Source organism: Microcaecilia unicolor, chromosome 1 (assembly GCF_901765095.1).
Source record: "Microcaecilia unicolor chromosome 1, aMicUni1.1, whole genome shotgun sequence".
Lineage (NCBI taxonomy): Eukaryota > Metazoa > Chordata > Amphibia > Gymnophiona > Siphonopidae > Microcaecilia > Microcaecilia unicolor.
Window position 1 is genome coordinate 302,168,994 of NC_044031.1, and position 26,364 is coordinate 302,195,357.

Consider the following 26,364-nt stretch of genomic DNA (forward strand, 5'->3'; position numbering starts at 1 on the left):
GTCTAGTCTCCCAATACAATTAACTCTACCAATTTCAAAACACTGTATAAATAATATTGTCCAAAGGAGCCAATTGTGATAAACACAATATGTGCACATGATGATGTTTACCTTACTGAACAATAACTTCTATTTTTGTGAAACCTGAAGCAGATGGTTAAAACTATAGACCACCTCAGTTACGTGAACAGGTTTAAACAAATCCTTAACTGGTACCCTTGATTTCCTTATTTTAAACTGTCCTTTTGACCTTCTAAGGTTGATTCTCCTCTTTAGAGATCGGAAAGGATGCTTTGGCAAACAGCTTGGCAGGAGGGTCAGATATAAATCTGCCACAAAAATGGATAATTTTTTTAACATGCTCTCACCCACCTCAAATATACAGCCAAGGCGTATATGCACAGTATTGGTCCGTTTTGCGATTTAAATGACCCAATATTATTTCTCAAATCTATGCGTGTTGTTATAGAATACAACCAGTCTGCGCTTAATTTAGGTGTCGGGATTTACATCAAGCCCATTTCCGAAACCAATGAAATGGGTGCTAGCATGTGGCTTTTTTTTTGTGTGTGTATATGTGTCACAGAGTTATTTTGTGTGTGAGTGTGTGAGGGTGGGGTGTGTGTGCATGTTGTTGTGTGTCTTTTTTTTGTTTGTTTGTTTTGTTTTTTGCTTGGGGGGTTGGGGGATGTGCTGTGCTCTGCTTGTGTGGCTTTGAGGGTGTGTTTCTGTTGTATTGTGTGTGTGTGGCTTTGTCTGTCAAGGAGGTTTGTGGAGGGGGGTCTTTCTGTTGGTGAAATGTAAATGTGGTTGTAGGGGGGTCAGCCTTTGCTGAGTGGTGGATTGTTTTTTTCGGGGGGGGGGGGGGTTGTGTTGTGCTGAGGCAGCAGTGTTGTTTTAGATGGGTGGAAGGTAGAGGAGCACATTCTTAGTCTGTCTGTATTTTTTGGCCGTTCCAGGGCTGCTGTAGGGGAACGCTGGAAGAGAAATGTGCTGTGGGAAGCAGCGCCGTCTTTTTCCGTTGGGCTGGGGTTCTGGGCATCCTGGAGGTGGGAGACGGCTTGCCTGAGGACGGGGATGGTTGTTTTAAGTTGGCGGAAGGGAGAGGAGCACGGTCTCGGGCCTTCGGGGGGGTGATCTGGTATGTTTGGTCCATTTCAGGCCGGCTGCAGGGGAATGCTGGAACATTTATGCGCAGTGGGAAGCAGCGCTGTCTTTTCAGGACCAGAGCTTGAGGGACAGAAGAGAAGGCGCACCGAGCGAAGAACACATGCTTCGCTGCCGCTGCTGACGCACGCCGCCTGAATGAACTCCGAGGAGGTACGCTTTTAAAATTTAAGAGGAGAAGGGGGGGTTCCTGGTGCTGGGAGGGAGGGAGGGAGGATGGGCGGGCGGGCGGGTTGATGGTTGCTTGTTTGGTTGGAGGGAGGGCGGGAGGCAGGCCTGGTGCTGGGAGGGAGGGAGGCAGGCCTGGTGCTGGGTGCTGCTGGGTGGGAGGGGGGCCTGATGTTGGGTGCTGGGTGGGAGGGAGGCCTGATGGTGGGTGCTGGGTGGGAGGGAGGCCTGGTGCTGGGTGGGAGGGAAGCCTGATGGTGGGTGCTGGGTGGGAGGGAGGCCTGGTGTTGGGTGCTGGGTGGGAGGGAAGCCTGATGGTGGGTGCTGGGTGGGAGGGAGGCCTGATGGTGGGTGCTGGGTGGGAGGGAGGCCTGGTGCTGGGTGCTGCCGGGTGCTGGGAGGGAGGGCAGGGGGGAGAGGAGTGTGGCTGGACATTTGTGGCTGGAGGGGAGAGGAGGGTTGCTGGACATTTGTGGCTGGAGGGGAGAGGATGGTTGCTGGACATGGATGGAGGGCAAGAAATGAAGAAGAAAGGAGGAAAGTAAAGAAATAAATGGAAAGGAAGCCCTGGAAATGGAGTTAAGAGAACAGATAGAGAGCAGCAGAATCAGCGACTAGAACCAATATGGATAGAAAAACAAAATCACCAGACAACAAAGGTAGGAAAAATCATTTTATTTTCATTTTAGTGTTTGGAATATGTTGAATTTGAGAATTTACATCTGCTGTCTTATTTTGCACTGGGTATACTGGAGCCGTAACAGCTTACAGAAATGATTTATAATGGAAGAAAATCTACTACTATCATGTTATTTTTTTCTCCTATACTAGTATAATATTTTCAATGATGTCTGTTTATATGCGCCATGGCTGGTGTAAGGGGTGTGGCTATCACAGGGGTGGAGTCATATGTGGTGACCCCACCCATAATGAGTACCGGCACTTTGCGATAAATAATTCGATTTTGGGTTGCTGTTTGGGCACTCGGTCTCTGAAAGGTTCGCCATCACTGCTCTAGGGAGTTAGGTATTTTTTATTAATTTGCTTAAAGGTAGGATAGTAGGTAAACATTCCGAAGAAGGCACCTCTAAATGGAAGATAAAGCAGGCCAATGCATGAACGGCCCTGGAAAGATAAAACAACTACTACTACTTATCATTTCTATAGCGCTACTAGATGTACGCAGCACTGTACACTTGAACATGAAGAGACAGTCCCTGCTCGACAGAGCTTACAATCTAATTAGGACAGACAAACAGGACAAATAAGAGATAAGGGAATATTAAAGTGAGGATGTTAAAATAAGGGTTAGGAGTTAAAAGCAGCATCAAAAAGGTGGGCTTTTAGCTTACATTTGAAGACAGCCAGAGATGGAGCTTGACGTACCGGCTCAGGAAGTCTATTCCAGGCATATGGTGCAGCAAGATAAAAGGAACGGAGTATGGAGTTAGCGGTGGAGGAGAAGGATGCAGATAAGAGAGATTTACCCAGTGAACGGAGTTCCCGGGGAGGAATGTAGGGAGAGATGAGAGTGAGAAGTACTGAGGAGCTGCAGAGTGAATGCACTTATAAATCAATAAGAGGAGTTTGAACTGTATGAAACGGATAGGGAGTCAGTAAAGTGACTTGAGGAGAGGGCTAATATGAGCATAGCGACATTGGTGGAATATAAGTCGTGCAGCAGAATTTTGAACAGATTGAAGAGGAGAGAGATGGCTAAGTGGGAGACCTGAGAGAAGCAAGTTGCAATAGTCTAAGCGAGAGGTGATAAGAGCGTGGATGAGGGTTCTGGTAGTGTGCTCAGAAAGGAAAGGGCGAATTTTGGTGATATTATAGAGACAGAAACGACAGGTTTTAGCAGTCTGCTGAATATGTGCATAGAAGGAGAGGGAGGAGTCAAAGATGACCCCAAGGTTATGAGCTGATGAGACAGGAAGGATGAGAGTGTTATCCACAGAAATAGAGAATGGGGGAAGAGGAGAGGTTGGTTTGGGTGGAAAGATAATAAGCTCAGTCTTGGTCATGTTTAGTTTCAGATGGCACTAAGATATCCAGTCAGCAATGTCAGACAGGCAGGCTGATACTTTGACCTGGATTCCTGCTGAGATTTCTGGTGTGGAGAGGTAGATCTGGGAGTCGTCAGCATAAAGATGATACTGAAAACCATGGGATGAGATCAGAGTACCAAGAGAAGAAGTATAGATGGAGAAAAGAAGAGGTCCCAGGACAGATCCCTAAGGTACACCAACTGACAGTGGGCTAGAAGTAGAGGAGGATCCACCAGAGTATACACTAAAAGTACACTGGGAGAGATAAGAAGAAAACTAGGAAAGAACAGAGCCCTGAAATTCAAGTGAGGACAGCGTATTAAGGAGTAGGCTCACAAGCCCAAGTCTCTTTATTCTTTCCTCTTACAGATGTTTGCCCCATCCCTTTTTTCATTTTGGTTGTGTTTTTCTGTACCTTTTCTAATTCAACTATATCTTTTGAGATGCATTGACTAGAATTGTATACAATATTTGAAGTGCAATCACACCATGGAGCAATACATAGCCATTATAACATTCTCTGTTTTGCTCTCCTTCATTTTCTAATAATTCCTAACATTCTATATAATTTCTTAAATCCATGTTCTGGGCAATGACTCCTAATGTGGAATTTTGTATCATGTTACTATAATTTAGACGACTCTCCCCTACATGCATCACTTTGTACTTGCTCATATAAAATTTCATCTCCTATTTGGATGCCCAGTCTCCCAATCTTGTAAGGTCCTCACATAATTTCTCACAATATTTTTGTGATTTAACAACTTTTAATAACTTTGTTTCATCAACAAATTTGATCACTTCACTCATTACTCCTGTTTCCAGGTCATTTATAAATATGATAAAAAGCAGTGATCCCAGCACAGATCCCTGGGGAACCTCACTATTTACCCTTCTTCACTGAGAATATGCTTAACAGAACAAAGACTTTGGTGGTTTAAGAGAAGGGAATATACACCTGGAACAGAGAAAAACACTTTAAATTATCAAATTCACATTGAAATTATTTCTAAGGTATAGAATTCCTGAGACAATATTAAAGATACTTATTCAACATACAGTACTCATAATTTCTGATCCACGGTGAAAATACTTTGGAGAGAGGGGAGATTATAGATTAGACATAAGTTGAGAATCTAGCAAAAAGAAACATATCTATAATTCTTTAATTGAAACATCTAACTATAGAATTCTAATTGGAAAGTTTATGCTAGAATTATCATTTTTTGAATTGCTGATATCCACTTGATTTGTGAAGACTGATGATAACTTTTAATATTTTTATACTAATAATTATAATGAAGAATAATTTTTCTAGTCCCTGGTTGGTAATGATTTTTTTTTTACTTTGGAGACCTAGTTACCATCAATCAAGACATATTTAATAACAATACAAAAATGGTAATTTCTTACCCAGCCACTAGGGGTGCTACACTAATACTAACTTGAACAAAGAGTGTAACTTTAAACATGATCCTATTTGTATATAGTACTACCATGAAGCACTACTCTAACTTGTGAACCTGACTTCTGCAGAGTTAGGCTGTGTCAGTGTCATGCAGAGGCTTGGTACTGTAATGAGCCTTAAGTGCCGATATATCAAGGTTAAGTCAAGGCTAACAGAGTCAAAAAAATCTAGGGAACCACAACCTTTGTTTAAGCTACCGGAGACCATCATGGATAAGAAGGAAAACTCTATGACGGCAAGAGCAGGGTCCTTAGGTCTGAAAGCCACAACATGTTGAAAACCTCAGACTTTGTTATTCTAATCAACTCAGCACCAAGCTAGAGGAAAGAGTATAAGACTCCCTTTCTTGAAACTGTTATCAGCTAGCTGGCTGTTATCTTGTGCAGTTCATATGAGAGCTGCTATCAGCTGGCTCCAAGCTGTCCACATGATGAAGGCTCATTAAAGACATGTGGCCCCCTACCTGCATGCTCTTGCCCAGCTGGGAAGAGCTTACCTGCTGGCCATCCTGAGTTCCTAGGGCTGACCTGCCTGATCTTGAGCCTCTGGTTCCAGTTCCTGACTTCTTCTATGGATCCATTGTTTGAGTTATCATCTGTCAGATTGAACTGCTCTCATTACCTGGTGGTGCTTGAGGTGTCAGGTATCCTATCTAGTTCAGGATTAGGGAATAGTGTGCATTATCTTTACTCCCCTGACAGGTACTTAAGCTCAGTAATTTACCATCATTTTGGGTGATTCTGCATAATACATTGTCTCTGATTACAATTGTTGCCATTATCTAATAAAACAGCTTTTCTATTTTTCTAATATTTTTATTTTATTTTTGTTACATTTGTACCCCGCGCTTTCCCACTCATGGCAGGCTCAATGCAGCTTACATGGGGCAATGGAGGGTTAAGAGTCACAAGGAGACTTGTGTCCTTTCCTCTTAGTGTTTATACTTTGGACTGTTCTGAAGTTGGATTGTGTGAGTAGGAAGTGTGTGTGATCTCATTCTAGAGTGCTAAATATATCTTTATTATCTTATTTGTGGTTCTCACTCATTGCCAGTCCTGTACTAAGACCTGGAAATAGTGTTTAGTCCCCACAACTTGGAGGTTCCACCAAGATATTATTTATTTATTTGCTCACACCTTTTTCATTAGTAGCTCAAAGTGAGTTACATTCAGGTACATTGGATATTTCTCTGTCCCTTGAGGGCTCACAATCTAAGTTTGTACCTGAGGCAATGGAGGGTTAAGTGACTTGCCCAAGATCACAAGGAGCAGCAGTGGGATTTGAACCAGCCACCTCTGGATTGCAAGACCAGTGCTCTAACCACTAGGCCACTCCTCCACTCCACTCTTCCTCCACTCCACTCCTCCACTCAAGGATGGTGCTTCTTGTATATTTTTCCCCTCTTTAATGATTTGTTATGGCACGGTTTAGCTGAGTGTTTAAGTATCATTCTTTGGAGCTTTATCTTGGTTTTCTGCCATTATAACACTTTTGAAACAGCCGTGCTGATCTGGCCATGTCATGGGCTGTTTGTTTGTCTATTCTGTGTTGCTTGGCTATGATATTTCAGTCATGTGCCTTCTGTGCTTTGGCAGAGGAATTTACTGATATAGCTGTTCCTTGCATAACATCTGTACTCTGAAGGTTTGCTTTCAGTGGCATGCATGCCATCTGTTTTTCTTCTCTGCTCTGGCAGAGTTGTTTAATTGCTTTCAGAGTTTGCACTAGGTGAAGCATTAATAAGCTTTCTTTTAAAAGCTGTTGTTTTGAACAACCTTTGGCAGCTGAGTGGGCTACAGAGCCATGGTAGATAGCATTTTGAATGCAGATCACTATACATGGGTTATGGTTAGCCTCACAGAGCTACAGCTTAGGAAGGAATAGTGTGTGTTATGGCTAGACAGGAAACAGCAAGAGTTAGGGAAAACCCAGGCTTTATTGGCCCAAGTGCAGATTGAGTATGCTAAGGAACAGGATCTACACTGTTCCATAAAGAGAGAAACTGATCAGGTAGTTCAAGTGTTCTTTGAAACCTTGGAGCATTTGTGGAGCCTTACATTAGAAACTGGGTCAGATCTAGAGATGCTAGCCCAGACGAAACTTTGGGTGGAGATTCAGCTGGACCAGGATACTTTGAGGGGAGGCTTTCTCAAAGTTCCAGAGACTGCAAGCTGCTTTACACACAGTGTGCTTGGGTCATAGTCAGATCTAGGTGCAGTCCCTAATTAGCAAGTGCAATAGATTGCAACAATCAGTGGCATATCAGACTCCTTACTCAGTGTGTTAGATCTTGAACTTGATTTCTTGATCCAGTAACATGGGCAGCTGTCTATTTAAAATCGTATAAACAGCTGCTGCCTACCCAGTGGATTCCCCTTTTCAATTTGGCCTTGAGTTCTAAATTCAATCATGAACTCCAATTCCCGAAGCAGGAGTGAGAATGCCCGCCATTTGTGAGAAATGTGTAATTCACTTGTGCCTCCCATTGTACAAGGGTATACAGAATGGATCACTGTGCTGTCTTCCCTGAAAGTCCAAGTCCACAGAAAATTTCAGAGTTATATAAGTTACCTGTTGCAGGTGTTTAGGAATCTGTCAGGTATGGAAAACCCAGTGGCATATTACCAGTGTTATTTCTAACTCCTTTTTAGTAGCCAAATGGAAAGTCAGAGAAGACTCCAGAGGAGACTTCAAGAACTCCCAGCAAACAGGTACAAACCAGAAGCAGGCAGATTTGAAAAACTCACATTAAATTCTTCCTCAAGAAGGGAGATACCTGATACCTTCCTGAGGCCTGGGAAAATAGAATGAAAAGAGAGGTTGACCCTTTGAGAGATGGAGGTAGTCAGATTTGCTCTGAAGGGGGAAGGTGAGGTTTCTCTGGGTCATCCATAAGTCTGTCTTCAAAGGGGTACCAAATACAAAGGTTATAGCAGAGGAGTTTACAGCAGGGAAAGAGCAATCTCCAGGGATGGAGTAAAGAGTGAAGTATTTTCCCCTCACCTCCCACTTAATTAGCTGTTATCTCACCTTTTGTATTGCCTTAGAAGAAACTTATGCCTGTTGCATGTTTTAAAGGTAAAGATTCCTTGTTATCGCATTGCTAAATCACTGAAGAAAAAAAAGATGTCTAGTTAAGGGTGTCTCTAGTGTTAGTGCATGCTAATTTTTAGCGGTCGCTAAAAACGCTAGCACACCTTAGTAAACAGGGCCCTTAAACTCTTACAAAATACCTCAGCTAAGTTGATTTTTAAAATGAATAAATATAGCAAGGTTAGTCCTCTTCTTAAAGAATTGCATTGGCTGAGAATAGAATTTTCTGTTTATTTTAAAATAGTCTGTTTGATTTATAAATGTTTCCACAGATTAAATTCATGTATGAGAGGTGGCTTATTATTATTTCCAAAAATTAGAATTGATTTCAGAAGCTCAAATACATTATTGCTCGATCTTCCCTCAGAAGAGTAAATTAGAAAATACTACTGGAGCGTTCTTTTTCATTTCACTGTGCAAGAATGTGGAACACCTTGCCTGTTGAGATTCAATTGATTATGCCTTGTCTTTTATTTAGGAAAGTTCTTAAAACTTACTTATTTTTGTCTTATAAAGAATATTATATTAATGATTCAATTATTCTTTATGAAATATGTACTGAATTTGTTGTTATATCTGAGGTAATTCTTTCTGATTAGGATTGTGTTGCCATTTTGTGATCTGCTTTGAATTGTTGAGATAAAAGCAGAAAATAAGTCACAAAATAAAATAGACTAGAATTCCCACCATACCTACTGCTCACCCACCACACCTAACCCTGTGGAGCTTGAGGGGCCTTTTTACTAAAAGTGGCCTGCGCTGGTGCAGGCGCACAGGGCCGCCGAGAGACACAGCCACTGGCACAGACCCCGAATGGCCTCTAGTTTTTGCCAGACGTTCTTCCTATAAATGACATATTGATCCAAGTGCAGAAATACGCCTAGATAGGACCTGAAGTCCAGGCTAAAGGGAAATCAGGTAGTCGCTTACATGCACAATTAATAGAGATCGCCATTGCTTCTGATTTTTCAAAATTAATCTTGAGCTCCAAAAAAGCCCCGAACTTCTGAATGAGAGCAATGAGGACCGGGATCCCCCCCCCCCCCCCCCCCCCACGTCGCCTGGCTCAAAAATATTAGCATGTCATCTGCAAACAGATTGATTTTATATGGTAATATTCGTTACGGTCTTTGGTTACATTGTGTCGCAAGTGTCCAGGTATTTTTATGTTGGGTCGGTGGGGTATGCTCTTCTGAACAGGTCTGTCTTTAGTGTTTTCCGAAAATTTAGGTGGTCGAGCGTAGTTTTTACTGCTTTTGGCAATGCGTTCCATAATTGTGCTCTCAGGTAGGAAAAGCTGGTTGCATAGGTGGATTTGTATTTGAGTCCTTTGCTGCTTGGGTAGTGGAGGTTTAGGTATGATCTGCAGATTTTGTGGTGTTTCTGGTTGGCAGGTTGATGAGGTCTGTCATGTATCCTGGTGCCTCGCCGTAAATAATTTTATGAACAGTCGGGCAGATTTTGAAAGTGATACATTCTTTGATTGGTAGCCAGTGCAATTTTTCTCAGAGTGGTTTGGTGCTGTCAAAATGTGTTTTTCCAAATATAAGCCTGGCTGCAGTGTTTTGGGCAGTCTGAAGTTTCTTTATGATTTGATCCTTGCATCCCGCATAGATTCCATTACAGTAATCTGCATGTCTTAGTACCATGGACTGTACCAGGTTACAAAATATTTCCCTTGGGAAGAATGGTTTTATGCGTTTGAGTTTCCACACTGTGAGAAACATTTTCTTTATGGTGGATTTTGCTTGGGTCTCTAGTGATAGGTTACGGTCGATTGTTACTCTGAGAATTTTCAGGCTGTCTGAGACAGGGAGGGTGTATCCTGGGGTGTTAATGTTTGTGGGTTTGTATGTATTGTATTGGGATGATATGATGAGACTGTGCTTTTTCTATATTGAGTTTTAGTTGGAATGCATTTGCCCATGTGTTCATGATGTTTAAGCTTAGCTTGATTTCGTTGGTGATTTCCGCCAGATAATGTTTGTATGGGATGTATAGTGTAACGTCATCAGCGTAGATAAATGGGTTAAGGCCTTGGGTGGATAGGGTCTTGGCTAGTGGAGTTATTATGTTTAATTCTTTTTATTATTAGTTGAACAATAATACATGACTTACATAGGTACCTATTACAACAGTCCGTCTCCATGTTACTCCCTGTCCCTAATTTACCCCTAACTCCCACCTCCCTAGTGGAGTTATTATAAGGTTGAAAAGGATCGGTGATAGTGGTGGTGATCCTTGCGGTACTCCGCAGCCTGGTTTCCAGGGTGACGATATGTTTGTTTTTGATTTCACTTGATATATTGTTGTGGTTAGAAAACCCTTAATCCAATTGAGAGTGCCACCACTGATTCCGAAGTAGTCTAGGAGTCTTAGCAATATGTTATTGTTAACCATGTCGAATGCACTTGACATGTCATATTGGAGGAGGAGAATGCTCTTGCCTATTGCTATTTCCTGCTTGAATTTGGTTAGGAGAGTAATTAGTACTGTTTTGTTGCTGTGTAGGGGTCGAAATCCTGATTGTGACTCATGTAGTATAGTGAATTTGTTTATGTAGTCATTGAGTTGTTTGTTCACCAGTCCTTCCATTAGTTTGACTACTAATGGGATAGATGCTACTGGGCGGTAGTTGGTAATGTCGTTTGTTTTTTTCTTGGTGTCTTTTGGTTTTGGGGTGAGCAGGATGTTGCCTTTTTCTTGAGGGTAGATACCCTGTTGAAGCATGAAATTTAAGTGGGATGTGAGATCTATTATGAAGCGGTGGGGGGCAGATTGTATTAGGTGGCTGGGGCAGGTGTCCAGTTGACAAAGGCTGTTTGAGTATTGTTTAATCACCTGGGTAACTGTGTCGGCGCTGAGTAGAGCAAAATTTGACCATATTCGGTCAGCAGGGTATTCACCAGGGGTTGGGTCTAGACCATTAATGAAGTTTTCTATGTCCATGTTGTTCTGAGGTAGGGTTTTGCGCAGGTTTACGATTTTTTCATTTAAATATTTAGCAAGGTTTTCTACAGATGGGATGTCAGTGTTGGTTGTGGTGACCGGTGTTGTGTCTAGTAGTTTGTTCACGAGATGGTATAGTTTCTTCGTGTTTTTGTAGTCCAGCCTAATTTTAGTTTTGTAGTACGACCTTTTGGTCTGTCTTACTGTGCATTTGTATTTCCTTTGTAGTTGTTTCCATGCATTGAGTGTGTGTTCATCTTTTTTTTCCCATGCGCGTTCCAGTTTTCTAGATTGTGTTTTTAGTTTTTTCAGTTCTTCATTGAACCACGGTGTCGAGTTGTGTCTACGCCAAGTTCTTATTTGTAAGGGTGCTATTTCGTCTAGTATGTGTCTGCATCTTTTGTCCCATTCTGAGAGGTAATATATGGATTCCGTTTGTGCTGTCCAGTCGTTGTTGTATATCTGTTGCCAGAAAGTATCTGGGTCTATTTGGCCTCTCGTGGTATAAGTTATGTGTTCTCTTGTGTGGAGAGAACCCCTTTTTCGCCATTTTAGGGATAGGTTTAGTTTGTAATGGTCAGTCCATGGTGTTTCTGTCCATCTAGTTTGTGTTATGGTTTGGTTCTGATCAGTGGACGGTTTGTATGCGATGAGGTCGATTGTGTGACCCTTCACATGGGTTGTTTGCATGTGTGGCCATGTAAGGTCACATAGATGAAGGATGTCCTTGCAATCTCGTGTGTTGGTAGAGTTTGGGTCTTCAAGGTGAAGGTTAATGTCTCCTAATACTAGTGTATTGGAGTTAGATACACATATATTTAAAACGAAGTCCATGAAGTCTGCCTGGCTTTCGTTCAAGTTACATGGTGGTCTGTAGAATAGGACACAGTTTAGGTGGTTGAGCCGTGGGCTTACTGTACAAGGCTCTCACCCCTGTTAGAAACTCCCCAAAAATGCCAAACTGTGGCAATATTCAAAACAAGTGATCCAATAGGATTTTATCAAAAGCTTTTTCCGCATCTAAGCTCACAATTATGTCATCTCCCAGTTTGCCCCCCCTTGGTATGAAGTATGTTTAGAGCTCAGAGAATGTTCGTAGAGGCATATCTTCCTGGCACAAAACTGGTCTGGTCATCTTGTATTAAGTTTGGGAGACCTTTCCCTAGCCTAGCAGTCATAACTCCTGCAAAGAGCTTGATATCTTGATTTAACAGTGAAATAGGGTGGTAGGAACCCAAATTCTCAGGATCCCGTCCTGGCTTGGGCAATACTATTATGGAGGCATGAGTCAAAGAACCTATAGGTTGGCCAGGAGTTCATAATGTGTGACCCAGGTCACAAAACGAGCCAATGACCTGAGCTCCTGGCACCTTGTAGAATTCAGGGCCTAACCCATCTGGTCCCGGCGCCTTGGACAATTTAAGTTTTTTAATAGCAGTTTGAATTTCTTCCCCCCTAAAAGGAGCATTTAGGGAATCCAATTGTTCCTGTGTCAAAGACAGGAGGTGGAGTCCCCTAAAAAAGGCCTCCCGCTGGGCAACGTCGCAATTACCCGAGTCATATAAAGATCTATAAAAGTCTATGAATGCTTCTTGAATCTCTTTCTCTTGTGTGGATTGCTGTCCCAACACTGACTTAATACGGGAGATCACCTATCTTGCCGGCCGGTTGCGGACTAACGTTGCCAATAATCTGCCCGCTTTATTTCCCCACCTATACAAATTATATAGTTGGATATCCCTCGGGGTGCGTTGGTTTAAAATCTCATTTATGCGGCCTTTCAGATTATTATAGGTGTCTCTGTTGCCCAGACCCCTGCTGGCTGCATTCCCCCTAGAGGCTTGGAGTTGATTAAGCAGGGATAATAGTTCCTCATCTTTTTTTTTGTGTGCATTCAAGCAGTGTATTCTATGATTTTCCCTCTCATGACCGCCTTTCCAGCTTCCCAGAAGTTGATTGGGGACATGTCACTAGGCTTATTGTCCTGCAGATAATGTTGCCACTCCTCCACGAGAAAGGTCTTGAACTCGGGGTCCAGATACAATGTCGGACTCATACGCCACCCTGCCGAGGTCTTCCTTCCCATTAGTCCTAAGTTTACCCATACCATAGTATGGTCCAACCACGCCCCTGCCTCAATGTCAGCAGAACGGGCTGTCAAAAAAGGGAGGGGCTATTAAAATGTAATCGAGCCTAGCGTGCACTTTGTGGACATGTGAGTAGAATGTATATTCTCATATCAGGGTGGAGCACCCGCCAAATATAGATCAGGCCTAGTTCAGACTGCAGTAAGCCTATCCCCCTGTCTCCTGTCCCTTTGGGTCTCTTCTTTGACGGGTTACAATCAACAGTGGGATCTGCTGTGATATTGAAATCTCCACCTACCACTAGTTGGTATTCTCACAGAGGTACTAGAGCTGTCAAAAGTGAGAAGAATTTCTGAGAATACACATTTGGGGCGTATACCGAACACAGGGCAACCCACTGACCCTGCAACACCCCCACCCATATTACAAATCTCCCTTCTGGGTCTTGCATTAACTTATGCCTAGTGAAATCCAAAGCTTTGTGAATAAAAACCGCTACACCCCGCTGCCTGTTGTTGAAAGAAGCAAAAGCAATCTCTCCCACCCACTCTTGTTTTAGCTTAGTGTGCTCCAAAGGGGAAAGATGGGTTTCCTGAGCCAGGAGGACATCCACTTTAAGACGCTTGCAATACTGTAAAAAAGGTTTCCTGTTTATGGGAGAGTGAATACCATCCACATTCAAAGTAGCCACCCGCAGACTACCCATTCCACCATTGTACCTTAGAATTCATACTTGTCCATGACATTACTGGTAAACCTCTTATGGGCTGAAGAGTCTGCAGCCTACGCAAAACTGGCCGCACCCAGCTAGCTGAGTCTCAAATATTTGTGAAAAAAACTGTCCAGTTTATGTAGGCTGCAGTGATGAATTGGCCATTACTCTTCCTTAGGCTGGCCACTACCATGTAATTTAGTATTAGGTGTTTGGAGTAATACTGTTTGATCAATTAGCAAAAGAAAGTTGATATACCCTTTGTGATCCTTATTTTAATCTGAACAAATTAGCATTCACTGTATTGATTGCCAGTCCCCAAATTAAAGCTCTGGTTTGAGGTGCTCCAGAGATTAGGCCCTGTGTGATCTCCGGCAGGTATAAATATTTCCACCTAATGAGATCATCAACCCTTTGTTTCATCCATCACCATGTTTAGACTTCAGCTTTTATCTTGTAGGAAGTGGATTTGAGCTGTGTAACGTACTTTATTAACTGTTAGGTGTTACATAGAACGTTTAATTTGCCTGCCTCTGGGGTAACAGACACGAGTTTTACCCTTAAAACCCTGCAATCAGGAACTGGAGTCATGGTAAGTTTGGGCGCATGACTATTCTTTATGGAAAATCATGTTTAATTAAGCTTTTGTTTAAGCTCTTTCAGCAAGAAATAACACTTTGGTACCTCCTTTCAACTTTTGGACAGAACGGAGAGTGCCTGTGTGCAGATATGGTGAATGTTTGCAGTCATATTAAATTTTGCCTTTCATTTTTCTTTCCCAAGACTCCAATCTCCCAGTTCTGCATAGAAAGGGATTCTGTGATTCTTCCTTAAGGCTTAGCCAACAAAACCAGCATATGTTTTATTCTCTGGTCTGGCAGAAAATAGATCTTGAAACCATGATCCCAGATAGCAATCTACAGCAAAAATTACAAACAAGATCTCCACCCTTTATCTCAATTATAGACTGATATGCAAATCTGTGTGCCCACATCCAATAAAACTCATTATGTGCAGATCTACTACAAGTGTCACACCTGTTTTTTAAATTTATTTTTAAATATGGCCATTCCACATGCCCTTCACCCATTCCTCTCCTCTGTATCTGATTCCTGATATAGATATTGGTAAACTTTTGAAAGATTTTTATCTGACTCTTGTGTCTTAATAGTTTTTGTATGGTTCACTCCTTTCTTTGTCAAGTTCTTTTTGAAACCTTCAAATACAAATGCATAAGCATGTCCCCTAGTCCTAGGTTATGCAGACTTCTTTGTGCCTAATATTCAAGCCTAGAAAACCTTGCTGGATTGCCTCCCTCAAATGGAATTGCCACCATAAATACTGAAGCAAAATAACCATGTAAGTTTTATACTTTGCTCTTGTCCTTGATAACTGTGTTCCCCATATCATTCACAAAGAGGGGTATTTTGATATTATGTCTAAGTCTGACTTTGGACATTTTACTCAAAATGTCCAGAATTCAAGTGGCAAATATAGCATTTTCAAAACATCAAAACATCTATCTTTTTTTCCCCAAAAATGGACACATGGTGGATGTTTTTGTGCTTTATGTATATATCTTTTTGGTCCGGTTCCAACCCCCCCCCCCCCCCCACATACAAGTGAAAAATGCATAAAATCAAACCACTGGGATGTAGGAGGAGTCAGTATTCTTAGTAGACTGGCCACACAGTCATCACAGCACAGCAGTGGGGCACCCTAGGGGGTGCTGCAGTGGACATCACATAAAAGGTCCCAGGTACACATCTCACTATTACACTGTTATGGTGAGCCCTCCAAAAACCTACTATACCCAACTGTACACCACTACAATAGTCCTTATGGCTGCAGGGGTCACCTATATGTGGGTACAGTATGTTTTTGGTGAGTTTTGGGAGGCTTACACTTTCCACCAAAAGTGTACTAGTTAGAGTGGGATATGGGCCTGGGTTCCCTTCTCTATAGTGCACTGCACTGACCACTAGGCATCTCCAGGGACCTGCTTGCTGCTCCAGTAGGACATCTGAGGCTGTCATAGAGGCTGGTATGTACTGTTTCTTTTACATCTTTGGGGTGGGTGGGAGGGGGTCAGTGGCCACTGGGGGAGTAAGGAAGGTCATACCTGCGGCTAGGAAAGCAAATAGAATGTTGGGTATTAGGAAAGGTATGGAAAACAGGTGTGAGGATGTTATAATGCTGTTGTATCGCTCCATGGTGCGACCGCACCTTGAGTATTGTGTTCAATTCTGGTCGCCGCATCTCAAGAAACATATAGTAGAATTGGAAAAGGTGCAGCGAAGGGCGACTAAAATGATAGCGGGGATGGGACAACTTCCCTATGAAGAAAGACTAAGGAGGCTAGGGCTTTTCAGCTTGGAGAAGAGACGGCTGAGGGGAGACATGATAGAGGTATATAAAATAATGAGTGGAGTGGAACAGGTGGATGTGAAGTGTCTGTTCACGCTTTCCAAAAATACTAGCACTAGGGGGCATGTGATGAAACTACAGTGTAGTAAGTTTAAAACAAATCAGAGAAACTTTTTCTTCAGTCAACGCGTAATTAAACTCTGGAATTGGTTGCCGGAGAACATGGTGAAGCGGTTAGCTTGGCAGAGTTTAAGAAGGGGTTAGACGGTTTCCTAAAGGACAAGTCCATAAACCACTACTAAATGGACTTGGGAAAAATCCACAATTCCAGGAATAACATGTATAGAATGTTTGTACATTTGGGAAGCTTGCCAGGTGCCCTTGTCCTGGATTGGCCGCTGTCATGGACAGGATGCTGGGCTCGATGGACCCTTGGTCTTTTCCCAGTGTGGCATTACTTATGTACTTATGTACCTTAATCTCTCCAGTGATCATCTGGTCATTTAGGGCACTTTTTCTGACTTAGTCATGCTGAAAAACAGGTATAGACCAAAACGTTGAAATTGTAGCCCTGAATGTTTTTGTTTTGTTTCATTATGACACAAAAATGTCCAAGTGTTAGGAACTCCTTAATCTCGCCCCCAACACGTCTCCTTGTGATTTGGATGCACTGCAGATGACCTGAATAGATAAACGTCTGAACAACAGGTTTCAAAAATAGTAATTAATGTTTTGAGAAGAAATACGTCCAAATACCACTTTATAATATATTTTAGATGTTTTTCTCTTCTGAAAATGACCCCCACAGTGAACTCCCAAATCCTTTGTGATCTGTTTTTATCAATATACTAAAAAAAAACAACCCAAAAAACATTTCAAGGATTATGTGGTACAAGTTCATGAATTTTTAATAGTATCCTTTTCTAGTATTACTTTTAGCTGAGCTGATTTTCCTCCTTATCTGTTTTATAGTTTAATTAGAGATCCCTCTATCTCTTCCTCTTTCATATTAACTTTTCAGATCACATCTCTCACTTCTTCTTACAATCACATGGGATTTACCTCTTTGTTCTTCTGTTTGTCTCCCAGGTATAAACACTTCTTGCTTTAAAGACAACTAATTAACTTCCATATCTATCTATCTATCTATCTATCTATCTATCTATCTATCTATCTATCTATCTATCTATCTATCTATCTATCTATCTATCTATCAACACTGAGGACATCAATTTTTTTCTAGATTATAAGACCATAAGAACCAGACCTGACATTTGAGGGGGGGAGCAGAGTTACCATGGGGGACACTAGGTATATAGGTATGAGTAGTGCTTGGTATACTCCTAAATAATGCCTTAGAGTGCACTTGATGACGGATTTCTAAGTAAACTGTCCTACATCAACATAAACTACATACACACTTATAGAAACTTGGGAGTTCACTGATATTTTTAAATAAAGTCAAATTATCCCATAATGTAAACTTTGCCGTTATAGTAGACTTGTGTCTGGTCAACATCTCAACACACATCAAAGTATCCTGCAAAATAATTACTACAATGGCACATATTCTTCAAGTTTGCTTTATAACAAATATAAATGCTTTATTCCCCAGGATCTCACCTTACAAAATAAGTTCTGACTGTGGTGTAATCTCCATAAAAATATAAACCCTCTTTAATCCCAAGTATATTGTGAAGTACCTGTAATATAAAACCTATAAAAATCACTCAGGACCTTTAGAACTAATCTAGTTCACCACAACACCACTAACTTACAGAAGTAACAGAATTAGGACCCTACCTAGGAAAAAGCAACAGTAAATATTGCAGTGGGACCTAGAACAACAATTGCTTATTGGTAAACTGAACAAGCTGAATTATTATAGATGCTTAAATAGAAACTCCATACAGAATTCCTGGTCTTGGTCACAAATACTGAACGCAAATTGACTCTTGCCAAGTACAGAATAAGTGACAAGCTTAAAAGATGAATATGTAGACAGAAATGAAACTTGAACCCCCCCCCCCCCCCAGAAGCCACATTGTGCAAGCACTAGAGAACACTACACTAGAGAAGAAAAATAGAAAAAGTGCCCAGCACTTTGCACAATATAAATAAAGCAGTATAAATCTACTGTAAACTGTGTCCAATTGTTGATTTTGTTATTCTGTTACTGGCTATACTGTAATTCCTTCTATTGTTGAGGTCTCTTTTCTTGTGATCCACTTCAAATCCCATCGTGGAATTTAGCGGAATATAAAATTGAAATAGAATAGAATTTGCTAGCTATAACTACACTTGACAACTGTAATTGTAAATGTTTATAAATATTTATCTCCAAAGTATAAAATCTGTTTGGGAGAGGGGACAAGTCACAGTAGGGAGGGCAGCCATCCCAAGGAGAAGAGGAGGACAGGTATCAGAGGCAGTTGGTCTAAGAGGGATGAGAGGAGGGCATTTACATGATGGCAGTGTGCTCAAAGGCAAATGTCAGGTCCACAAGCATACCCAGCAAGTATCCTAGAGCTTGCTCCATCCTCTCAGTATGTTCCTCTATGACACTTAGCCTTCAGTTCAGAGTCTTATGTTGCTGGGCCATCTCCTTTGCCAATGCATGTGCCTAATCTCCTACAGCACGAGAAGATGCAGAATGCATCATTAGTCACTGTATCTATTACAGATGGTGCTAGGACTAGGTCAGCTGTGGTGACATCATTGTGGTAGCATATGTGAATGCTTGGTACTGACTTGCTTCTACTAGCATCTGGGTATGGCTCCAGTCTCCTATGGTGCAGGTTTCTGGCACTCTTCTTCAGGTCTGCAATCTGTCCAGAAAAGGAGAGAGAGGTTAAGCGACTCACACCTCACAGTTTCCTTTCTGCAACCTTGCTGGGCCCACCCTGAACTTTGGTGCTTGACAGAGAGTGCGTCACATCATAGCAGAAGTACAGGCTCAGCCTCCTAGTGCTGTCTTCTAGGGAGCTCATTGGTGCATATGTGGTACCATAGGAGCCAACTTTTCAAAATTATTGGGGGTGCTAAGCCCAATGGAAATAACCCCTCCCTGGACACATACAAGGAATTTTCTCAATATTGTGGGTGCTCAAGCACTCACAGCACCCACAGAGTCGGCTCCAATGTGTGGTACAGGGATGGCTCTGGTGGCCTGGCCATGGTGAATTGACTTGGCAGCCTGTCCAGCTACATTCCTCTGATGTGTACCTTTTGGTCCATCTATCTCAGTGTGTTTTGCTTTTACACACTGCTTACATGATAGTGGGGGAAGAGGGGGTTGTGGTGCAACATGGGGGGGGGGGGGGGGGGGGGGGGGGTTGCGGCCAGCCCCTACATGGATCGTGTGCTTCATCGCCATGTTCACATTTGTAGTCTCTGCGAGCTTATGTGCTCCACTTTCACCTATCCTCCCCTTCATCTCAAGGGCACTGACATCTCCTTCTCTTCCTCCAGATCAGGGTTTTGCTATGCATCACATTTGTCCTCTAAGTTGTTGACCTTTTTCCCAGTTTGTCACCCTCCTCTATCATTCGTGTATGGCACTGGACCAGTGCTGTGTTTCCTATTATTTATTTAGAGGGATGTGTGGGCATAGTGCTGGCTAGTTAACCATGCAGATGGCAGACATCTGAGCAGTGCTTCCTGGTTCCTTGCTCTCTCTGTGTAGGGTTATGTGTGCTGTCAGACTGCACCTGTATATGGAGTGACTGCATGTGGGAACTTGTATTTAGACAGGTGAGATGGGATGTGCCCTTGGGGCGTATGACCCAGCTGCATTCACCTATCCACATATAACAGGGGGGCTCAATGTTGGTCTTCAAAGGTCGCAACCCAGTTGGGGTTTCAGGATTTCCCCAATGAATATGCATGGGATCTATTTGCATGCACTGTGGCCCTCCAGGACTGACATTTGCGCACCCTTGACATATCCCTTTCCCAGCCCCAATCCTATCCTGCTCTAAGTATGTTGATATGCCTCTGGCCCATCTGCCAATCAATGTCATGTGTGCCAATTTTTTGCATAGATTCAGTGCCAGATACATCTGTGTAGTGCTCTCCTCTCAGCTCCACCCCTATTTTGCCACTTACCTCTCTAGGAAATTATAACTGCCTGTTGAATTTGTTTTGGAGCCTTTCCCAGGTTCTCCTCATGTACTATTCTGGAAAGGTACAGGGAACAATCTGGCTAGGAAGAGGGTGTCTTCTGCCCCAAAGTTGGGGATTCTCATGGTGGTAGCCATTTTGTGAGCGTCCCTGCATCTGCAATGTCAGTGCAATATCACATACATGCATGCACCTGTGAGTGGGTTCGCCGAGCACTAGATGCCGTACCATAAATGTGTGCTTACATTTGTTACTGTATGAACAGCTGTTTTGTAAAGGGTTCACCCACCTGTCTTTTAAAGAATGTATGGTACATTTTGAACTGCCATTTAGGCATGCTCCCATTAAAATAAGCACTCTTTATAGAACTGCTCTTCATACATAGTGGTAACTGTATTCTATGTATATTCAGCACTGCCATCTGTCTGTACTGTGGTGTGGAATGTAAAGATTTTTTATAATGCTGCAGTCAGTGTTTGAAAATGTTTGGTACCACAGCTCTAAATATTGACCTGAGATTTTATACTTACTGTGCTGTTTAGCGTACTTTTTAAATACACATTTTATCTACCTTGTTGTCTATCTTACTTTTTAAAGAGAATTGTTGCCTGCCTATCACGCTAAATTCTTTTCTAAATAGACAAAGTTTTTAAGTACTCTGCTTCACCTCCATTTCTACCAGTTGCTCTAATAGCTGCACTTATGCATAAGTGCTATGCTGTTTGGCATAGAAGTCAGCTCTGTGGGTGCTTGAGCATCCCCACTATTGAGCAACTGTATCTACGGAGGGGCAATTTCCATTGGGTTTACACTCCCAATCATTTTGAAAAGTTGGCTCCTATGCTGTTAGGTGAGGTTCCACCCTCCCTTCTCTCAGGACCACCCCTCCCCCCAGTGTACTTCTTGTCCCTCAACTGGGGACCTCCCCTCCCCAAGTGTGCACGAACCTCCTTACTGTGATCAGCAGCTGAGTCCACGGGAATCCCGCAGGCATAGAAGTAGTTCCTGTGGGGTTCACGAACCTCTTACCACCTACCTACCTACCCAGTCCTCCACCAACCTTTTTGTGCCGCTTCCTCCAAGTGCTTTTTAGACCCGACATGGCAAAAAGAAAAACAAACCAGAGCTCTAAACCTGCATTAAAGGGCAAGGACAGAAACATTGTCCTTGCCCTTTAACGAAGGTTCCCAGCTAGCCATTTTCCTACATCTGTGCCTTTAAGGATGGGCCATTTTGTGGGGTTTAGTAGTGTGTGGCGGAGAGTGGTGGGTGATTAGTGATATATTTAGTGCAAATATTTTTCAGTAAGTGCTAGGCAAACTGTGTGTGAGCAGAGAGAAGCATAATTGAAGGAGGACAGAGCTGGGAGGATCGTGGTTGGAGACTGACAATAAGGCTGTTCTAGTCCTACATAGTATCCTATTTTTCTGTACTCTCTCTAAAATGGATCTGTCATAGGACCCTCCCCCCCCTCAACAGCCTTTCCTCCAAATGTGATCTTCCTGCTCTTAAGGATTGTGTAGTTTAAATATTGGGCTTTATCTTGGAGACCTGACACTAAGGCTTCCTTACAGTGAGTGATCTATTCTTCTGTAATCTGTATTCAAAATGGCTCTGTCATAGGCAGCCCCCCCCCCCCCAGCCCTATCCCCAACTGTGATCGTGGTTTCTTTAAATATTTTGGGCTTTGATTCTGACTTCAGCTCCTTGTGACCCTAGGTGTCATTCTCTAGTCTAGCTATAACAGCTCAGGCTCTTTTTGGCACCTTTGTAAGTGGGGCAGGGAGGGAGTATAGGGGAGCAGATGTTTGTGAAGGGGGAGGAGGGGAGACAGGGGGATGTTGATCCTTGATCTTTTTTTTTTTCTATTTGTGATTTATAAATGACAGTTACTACATAATATTGTTCCTTTTTATACTTTAATAAAAAGATTTAAATATAATATCATAACTATTTGAGGCTTCTATGGATGGGGACAAAGCTTGCGGGGACGAGGCTCTTTTTTGGCATTGATGTTGTGCAGGTGGAATGCATCAGATATAGTTTTGGTGGGGCATACACATGGTATAGATTTTGTGTTGGATATTCAGAGCTTTCCGGTGGGTTATTCTGGTACTATGTTCTCCACTTTGTTGTACTATGACTTAATTTTGCTTCCACTTTTCTCTTTTGAATTTTCTTTCCTTTTATATATGATCCACCTTGCTTGCATGAAGATTTCTATATTTTGGTGTAGTGAAAAATGCAGTCAATTATTAGAGTGACTACAAATTAAATATATGATTCAAAGTAAAACAATATTATTGAGAACGCCTGTGCTATACTGAAATAATAGTATTTTTTTTGTTACATTTGTACCCCGTGCTTTCCCACTCATGGCAGGCTCAATGCAGCTTACATATTGTATACAGGTACTTATTTGTACCTGGGGCAATGGAGGGTTAAGTGACTTGCCCAGAGTCACAAGGAGCTGCCTGTGCCTACTACTACTACTACTTGACATTTATAGAGCGCTACTAGTGTTACGCAGCGCTGTACATAATAACGAAGGACGGTCCCTGCTCAAAGGAGCTTACAATCTAAAGAACAAATGTCAAGTTGGGGCAGTCTAGATTTCCTGGGTAGAGGTGTAGAGGTTAGGTGCCGAAGGCGACATTGAAGAGGTGGGCTTTAAGCAGAGATTTGAAGATGGGCAGGGAGGGGGCTTGGCGTATGTGCACGGGGAGTTTGTTCCACGCGTGGGGTGAGGCAAGGCAGAAAGGGCGGAGCCTGGAGTTGGCGATGGTGGAGAAGGGTACTGAAAGGAGGGATTTGTCTTGAGAGCGGAGGTTACGGGTAGGAATGTAAGGGGAGATGAGGGTTGAGAGGTAAGGAGGGGCTGCAGATCGAGTACATTTGTAGGTGAGGAGCAGAAGCTTGAATTGAATGCGGTATCTGATCAGAAGCCAGTGAAGCGACCTGAGGAGAGGGGAGATATGAGTGTATTGGTTCAGGCGGAAGATAAGACATGCAGCAGAGTTCTGAACGGATTGAAGGGGGGATAGGTGGCTAAGTGGGAGACCAGTGAGGAGTAGGTTGCAGTAGTCAAGGCGAGAGGTAACGAGAGAGTGGATGAGAGTACGGGTGGTGTGCTCAGAGAGGAAAGGGCGGATTTTGCTAATGTTATAGAGGAAGAAGCGACAGGTCTTGGCTATCTGCTGGATATGCGCAGAGAAGGAGAGGGAGGAGTCGAAGATGACACCGAGGTTGCGGGCAGATGAGACGGGGACGATGAGGGTGTTATCAACCAAAATAGAGAGTGGAGGTAGAGGAGAAGTGGGTTTGGGTGGGAAGACAAGAAGTTCGGTCTTGGCCATGTTCAGTTTCAGGTGGCGGTTGGACATCCAGGCAGCAATGTCGGATAAGCAGGCCGATACTTTGGCCTGGGTTTCCGCAGTGATGTCAGGTGTGGAGAGACAGAGCTGGGTGTCGTCAGCATAAAGATGATACTGGAAGCCATGAGACGAGATTAGGGAGCCCAGGGAAGAGGTGTAAATAGAGAAAAGAAGGGGTCCAAGGACGGAACCCTGAGGGACTCCAACAGAGAGCGGGATAGGGGTGGAGGAAGAACCATGAGAGTGTACTCTGAAGGTACGATGGGAGAGATAAGAGGAGAACCAGGAGAGGACAGAGCCCTGGAACCCAAAAGAGGACAGTGTGTCAAGAAGTAAGTTGTGATTGACAGTGTCAAAAGCGGCAGATAGGTCAAGGAGAATGAGGATGGAGTAATGACCTTTGGATTTGGCGAGGAACAGGTCATTACAGACTTTGGATAGTGCTGTTTCTATCGAGTGAAGTGGGCGAAAGCCAGATTGAAGCGGATCGAGGATGGTATGAGAGGCGAGAAAATCAATGCAACGGCTGTGAACGGCGCGTTCAAGTATTTTGGAGAGGAAGGGTAGGAGGGAGATGGGGCGGTAGTTGGAGGGACTGGTAGGGTCAAGTGAGGGTTTTTTGAGGAGAGGTGTGACAACAGCATGCTTGAAGGTGTCAGGGACAGTTGCGGTGGAGAGAGGTTGAGGATATGACAGATGGGGGGGGGGGGTGATAGTAGGAGAGATGGTGATAAGTAGGTTGGTGGGGATGGGGTCTGAGGAACAGGTGGTGGATTTCGAGGAGGAGAGAAGATGGGCGGTTTCCTCCTCGGTGATATCAGGAAAAGAGGAGAAGGAGGCCAGGGTTGATTGGTTGAGGGAGTTGGTGATAGGATGAGGAGGAGGAGAAGGTTTAGTGGTGAATTCAAGGTTGATCTTCTGGACCTTGTCGCGGAAGTAGTCAGGGAATCAAACTCAGTTCCTCAGTTCCCCAGGACCAAAGTCCACCACCCTAACCGTCCTATTCCTCTTTATGCAAAATGCTGAGAGCTGGAGTATTTCAGTAAATTCTGTTCTGGTGCTGACATTATTACATTCAGGGGCTTGAATTGTTCTTGGTGCTCTAGCTTCTGTTCCTCATGGCTGAATGGTATTTCTGAGTTGCCTGGACGTTGGGTGGGAGCCAGGACCCTTGTTCTTCATGGGGTTACCAGTTCAATTTTTGTTTTATTATTTCTATTTCTAATTTATGACCTGTATTTGGTGAGGGTCTGAATTTATTTCCTAATTACATTTTTTTTCCCCAAGGCTTCTTAGTCATGGTAGATTTGTAAATAAAAAACGTAAGTTAGATGAAGGCAATGAATTTGGTGTGGCTGGTACTAGTTCAGAGGGTCATGCACATTAGTACTGTCAGTGTTAGTTCTTAAACTGTTGCGCGCCAGTATAATGAAAACTACTTGTCCTTTGGATTAATTTTATCTGGAGAAGAAATGCCACATCCTGAGTGCGTTGTTTGCTATGAGAAACTGGCAAACCAAGCTATGGTTCCAAGTAAGCTGAAGAGACACCTTCACACAAAGCATTCACATTTATGTGAGAAACCAGTTGATTATTTTAAAAGGATTGGAGCTGATCGAACATGTCAGGCTGAACAATTTACCAAAATAACAACTATTTCTGTCAAAGCTTAAGAAGCAAGCTATGCCATTGCTGAAATCATGGCAAAAAGATGAAATCACATACAATTGCTGAGTCAGTAATTTTGCCAGTGTGCTCCAAAATTGTGAATATGTTTAGCGAAACATATGAACAAGAGATCTTAAAAATCCCTATTTCTGATAACATTGTTAGTTGGCGTATATACATGTCTGAAGACATTGAGTCACAAGTGATAGCTAACATTAAAGATGCCGATTCCTTTGCCATCGACTGATATCACTGGACAAGCTCAACTCCTAGCATTCAGCAGGTTTGTGTGTAAGGGAGATTGAACAACTGCTATTTTTCAAGTCACTTCCAGAAACAAGAGGCCAAGACATTGTTGATGTTGTCAACATCGATTTCAGTTCTCATAATTTGTCATGTAAATCATGCATCAGCATCTGCATGGACTCCCTCTATGGCGGAAAGCCTAAAAGGATTCGTCGCACTGGCCAAACAAAAGAATCCTGACATTGTTTTTACACATTGTTTCCTGCACAGAGAGGCCCTCATTTCAAACTCAATAGTACCTAAACTCCAAAAAATACTGGCTGAGGAAATCAAAATGGTTAACTACATCAAGAGAAGACCATTAAAATCGAGGTTGTTTTCAGCACTGTGTTATGCCATGGAAGCTGCTCACACACAACTTCTACTGCACGTGGAAGTGAGATGGCTATTTCAAGGGCAGGTGCTTTCAAGGTTGTATGAACTGAGGGAAGAGCTTCTAACCTCAGAACAATCTGACCTGGCTGACGTGCTTATTAATGAGAACTGGTGCAATAGAGTTGCATTCCTAGCTGACATTTTCCAAGCCTTGAATGCTCTTAACAAGAGTATGCAGGGAAGGAATGAAAATATTCTTACTTGTACTGACAAAATTATCTCCTATAAGGAAAAATCATCACTGTGGGGAGCCAGAATAAAAAAAGAAAACAAAGTTGAAATGTTTGAACTGACAAAAAGTTGCAGATAACATAACATTTAAAATCTTAATTATTGAACTATAAACACAATACTCATTTGTAAAATTATATATATAATCTCCTTAAAAAACTGATGGTATGCCTTGACAATTTTTGCACCTTGTAAGTGTGCCATGAGGTGAAAAAGGTTGAAAATCACT

The 26,364-nt window shown here is 42.7% G+C and overlaps 1 protein-coding gene across 1 annotated transcript in view; it reads right to left on the bottom strand.

Annotated features, from left to right (window-relative positions):
* LOC115476511 (extracellular calcium-sensing receptor-like) overlaps positions 1-26,364 on the bottom strand; it is a 115,611-nt gene that overhangs the window by 80,969 nt on the left and 8,278 nt on the right. Inside the window, exon 2 of the mRNA XM_030212958.1 lies at positions 18,741-18,887. Coding sequence (XP_030068818.1) covers positions 18,741-18,887 — 147 coding nt within the window. The remainder of the gene's footprint in view (positions 1-18,740; positions 18,888-26,364) is intronic.